This window comes from Falco peregrinus, chromosome 5 (genome assembly GCF_023634155.1).
Source record: "Falco peregrinus isolate bFalPer1 chromosome 5, bFalPer1.pri, whole genome shotgun sequence".
NCBI lineage: Eukaryota > Metazoa > Chordata > Aves > Falconiformes > Falconidae > Falco > Falco peregrinus.
The window spans coordinates 37,106,461-37,110,200 of record NC_073725.1 but is presented as its reverse complement, the minus strand read 5'-3'; the positions used below and the strand labels follow the sequence as shown (position 1 = coordinate 37,110,200).

The 3,740-nt window shown below is 61.3% G+C and overlaps 1 protein-coding gene across 1 annotated transcript; it reads right to left on the bottom strand.

Annotated features, from left to right (window-relative positions):
- Positions 1-409: 409 nt before the first annotated feature.
- Positions 410-3,221, bottom strand: DLX5 (distal-less homeobox 5). The gene is made up of 3 exons (XM_055805714.1): positions 2,689-3,221; positions 1,390-1,574; positions 410-1,103 (listed from the first exon to the last, which is right to left on the bottom strand). Exons 1-3 carry the CDS (start codon positions 3,041-3,043, stop codon positions 771-773), a joined length of 873 nt encoding a protein of 290 aa, XP_055661689.1. The 5' UTR covers positions 3,044-3,221; the 3' UTR covers positions 410-770.
- Positions 3,222-3,740: the final 519 nt, after the last annotated feature.

Here is a 3,740-nt window from a genome sequence, read left to right as displayed (position 1 = left end):
ACGGGCGACTGATGGGCTGTGGAGTGTGCGGCTCTCGACGCTAATTGCTCTCAGGAAAGGATTCAGAGCGGCTTAAGGCGAGAGATTTGCTTTCTAGCGTCAGGATGGGCAGCTTTCGCTTCAGCTTAAATCACTGGGCGACAAGGTGTACGCGGTCCTGCAAAAGCCCCTTTTCCAGCGGGGGAGAGAGCATCGCCGCCCCTCGGCTCGCCCGTGGGGACCTGCAAGGGTCAGATCCTGCCGACACGCCCGGGTCTGCGGTGGCGCGGCACCGCATGGCGGCAGAATGGGAGCTCCGAGAATCGGGCCCCTCAAAAATCCCTCTGTCCTCGGTCGCTCTCTGCAAGCAAATTAGCATTTTTTTCCCATCTTAATAATAGAAGAAGGGGTAATTTGGAAACGTTTCTCGTGGTCGAAATAATTTTATTTTATTCAGAATATACAGTTTAATTCCTCTATCTACAATTATTTACAGGGTTAAAATAACATTGAAAAAAAGTCTCTGGAAAAGTTGAGGTCATAGATTTCAAGGCACCATTGATAGTGTCCACAGCTGAGCCAAAAAATGTCCGTATTGTATAAAAAAGGGTTTCCTTTGAAATGCAATAAGTTACATGCACAAGCTTTACACATTTTAATAATTTTGTTTCTTTTCCCTTTTAAAAATCCCCCATATGCATTCCTTTCGTTATTATTCCTTAACAGTAAAACACAGGAGTCCAAGGATCAACAACAAAAAAAATATTAAAAAATAAAATAAGGGTCAGACTCTAATAAATTGTCCCAGAGGCCAGCGCTAACGGGTGCTGTAGGGAGCTGTGGGGCTGGAGGTGGGAGGTGATGGAGTTGGCAGCGGGGTACCAGGAAGCGGAGCTCTCCAGGTAGCTGGATGCAGGGGACGGGTTGGAGTTTGGAGGGTGAGCGTGTGCGTGGGCATGGTGGCTGAGGGAGCGGGATGAGCCCTGAGGTTCCCAAACCGCAGGCGACTGTGGAGAGTTGCAGGCCATGGGGTCGCTGGAGCTGGGGCTGTGCTCCGGAGGCATCTCCCCGTTCTTCATGATCTTCTTGATCTTGGATCTTTTATTCTGAAACCAAATTTTCACCTGGGAGGGGGGTGGGAGGAGAGGAGAGGAAAGAGGGAGGGGGGAGGGAAACGGACACCATTAGTGCCCGCCCGGTAAAGCGGCGCTCCGCGGCTGCGGGGGGACCGTTCCCCGCTGCCCTCCCAGCCCCTCCGCGGGGCCCGATCTCGCCCTTCCCGCCGCGCCGCGGGGGGACCCGGGGCTCAACGCCCCGCCGGGCCGAGCCGGCCACGGCTTAGGCCAGCCGAACCGAGCCTAACCGAGCCGAGCCGAGCCGAGCCGAGCCGAGCCGAGCCGATCGCGGTACCTGTGTCTGCGTGAGCCCCAGGGAGGCGGCCAGCTCGGCCCGCTCGGGCAGGGCGAGGTACTGGGTCTTCTGAAACCTCCTCTGCAACGCCGCCAGCTGAAAGCTGGAATAAATAGTCCGGGGTTTGCGCACTTTCTTTGGTTTGCCGTTCACCATCCTCACCTCGGGCTCCGCCACCTCCTTCTCTGCACGGGCGCAAGGGCGGGAGAGAGACACAGACGCAGACGTTAAGGCGCGGGGTACGGCTCCGCTCCGCGCCGCGCAGCCTGCGCCGCCGGCATCCCGCCCGCGGGCCGGGCCGGGCAGCGGCGCCGGCCCGACGGGTCCCCCCGGCCCCCCCCGGGCGGCGACACCGCGCACCCTCCGCCGGCTCCCCGCGGTGAGGTGGGGGCCTCGCTCCCGCGGCGCCGGGCCTCGGCCGCCCCCCCGCCTCCCGCACCGCCCCGGGCATCCCGCCGGGCGCGCAGCGTTGCGCGGGCGCGGCAGGGCGCGCGGGGCATGCGCGCCCGCCAGGGGCATTGGGAGGGTTATCGGTGCCCTGCTGGGAAGAGGCCGGCCCGCAGCGCAGCCCTACCCAGGGCACCGACCGCTGCCCCCGTACGCCCGCGCCTTCCCCCCGCCGCCGCCGGCGTGTCCCCAAGCGCCGCCGCAGCCGCACTCGTCCCAGCCAAGCCCCAGACGCCTGGCTTGGCTACGAGCTTGCTTTATTTTTTTTTTAACCCTCCCCCGCTCCCCTCCCCCCCCCCCCCCCCCCCCCCCCCCCCCAGCTTACAAAGAAGTAAATGGAAAGCGCTAAAACCGCGTCTTTTTCTGGTAAAAACCCCTCCGGCTTCGCAGTCCCGCCACGGCTGGGCTCCCCCTCCCAGTCTCCTCCCCCGCGCCCCCAGCACAGGGGGAAGGAAACTTTCTTTGCCACCGCGAACCTGAGTTTGAGACACGCAACAAGGCTCGGCTATTCCCCCCCTCTTCCTGCGGGGAGTAGGAGGAGGGAGGCGGCCGTGGGGGCCCGGGGGCTGCTGACCGACGTTTGCCTCTCCAAAGCACCAGTCCTAGGGCCTTGTTTTAGATCGTGCGAGCTGCTCAGGAAAACTAGACCAGCTTTCCACTTTTTTTTTTTTTAAACTTTTTTTTTTTCCACACCCCCCCCCCGTTTACTTTTTAAAATTTTCTTCTTAATTTTTCCCTGTGGTTCAGGGAAAGCTGCCCATCCGCACTCCGCGGTGCAGGGCTCTGCCGGGGCTCTCCCAGCCTCCCCACCGCCGCGGCTGCTCCCCGCTGCCCCCGGCCCCCCGCTCTCACCTGGCTGGCTGGCGGAGCTCTGTACGCGGTTGTAAGCCCCGCTGTACTGGTGGTAGGGGCTGGCGTAGCTGTAGTCTGCATAGGCTTTGGCAGGATAGTTCCCAGCAGATCCGTTCATGCCGTGGTACTGATACTGGTAAGGGTTGAGCGCCTTGCCGTAGGAAGCCGAGGTAGGCGAGCAGTAGCCGTGCGGGGCTCCCCCCGTCGGGCTGTAGTAGTCGGAATCCGTAGCCGAGGACTCGGGTAAAGTGGGAGATTCCTGGGACGGGTGGTGCATGGCTGCGGCCGTCTGGAAAGGAGCCTGGAAGTCGCCGGATCTGATGTTGGGGACCCTTCTGTCAAATACTCCTGTCATAGCTCGGAGCCGGCGGCTGGCTGGGGCTGGCTGCTGGGGCTGCTCGGGTCTAAGCAGACATGTCTGGGGGAGGAGGCTGCGGCGCTGTGTCTGTCTCCGGCAGACTGCTGGCTGGGGCGCAGCATAGGCTTGGTTAAATCCTTAATTGCGCTCTTACGCACAGCAGGGTGGATCGGGTTCCATTGGCCAGAGCAATCGGGAGCAGCGACACCCTAACTCGTCCAACTAGTTTAGCACAACAAAGCTTTGGCTTAAAAAAAAAAAAAAAAAAAAGGGGGGGGGGGAAGAGGAAAAAAAAGTCCCATTCAAGCTCTTTTAAAGTGAATACCAACAGCAATCTCCGAACCGGAGCGCCGCGATTGGAAGGTTTCCGGCTCCCTCCTCCCAGCGAGGGGTCTCGGCCGGCCCCGCCGCCCCGCGGGCGCGCAGCCCGGTGCCCCCGCACCTCCCGCCCGCAGCGCCCCGGGGAAGGGCTGCAGCCACGCCGCTCGGATTTGCCGTCCGGTCCCCTCTTGGCTACGCTGGTGGCTTGGGAACAACGCACCGGGCGCTCCTGGTTCCCAGCGCGATCGCTGATCGGGTGGCGATAACCATCAGCGTCCAACCGGGGTTGTTTCCCTCGGATCGTCCTCCCTCTCTGGGGGGACGCCGTCCGGGACGTCTGCGTTAAATAAAGTAAATCGTATTACACCACCCC

Coding starts and splice junctions, on each gene's coding strand:
- DLX5 (XM_055805714.1), bottom strand. CDS start 3,043: ATGACAGGAGTATTTGACAGAAGGGTCCCCAACATCAGATCCGGCGAC. Junction 1,575..2,688: donor GAGCTCCGCCAGCCAGCCAG/GTGAGAGCGGGG, acceptor GCGCCCGTGCAG/AGAAGGAGGTGGCGGAGCCC. Junction 1,104..1,389: donor TGGGGCTCACGCAGACACAG/GTACCGCGATCG, acceptor CCCCCCTCCCAG/GTGAAAATTTGGTTTCAGAA.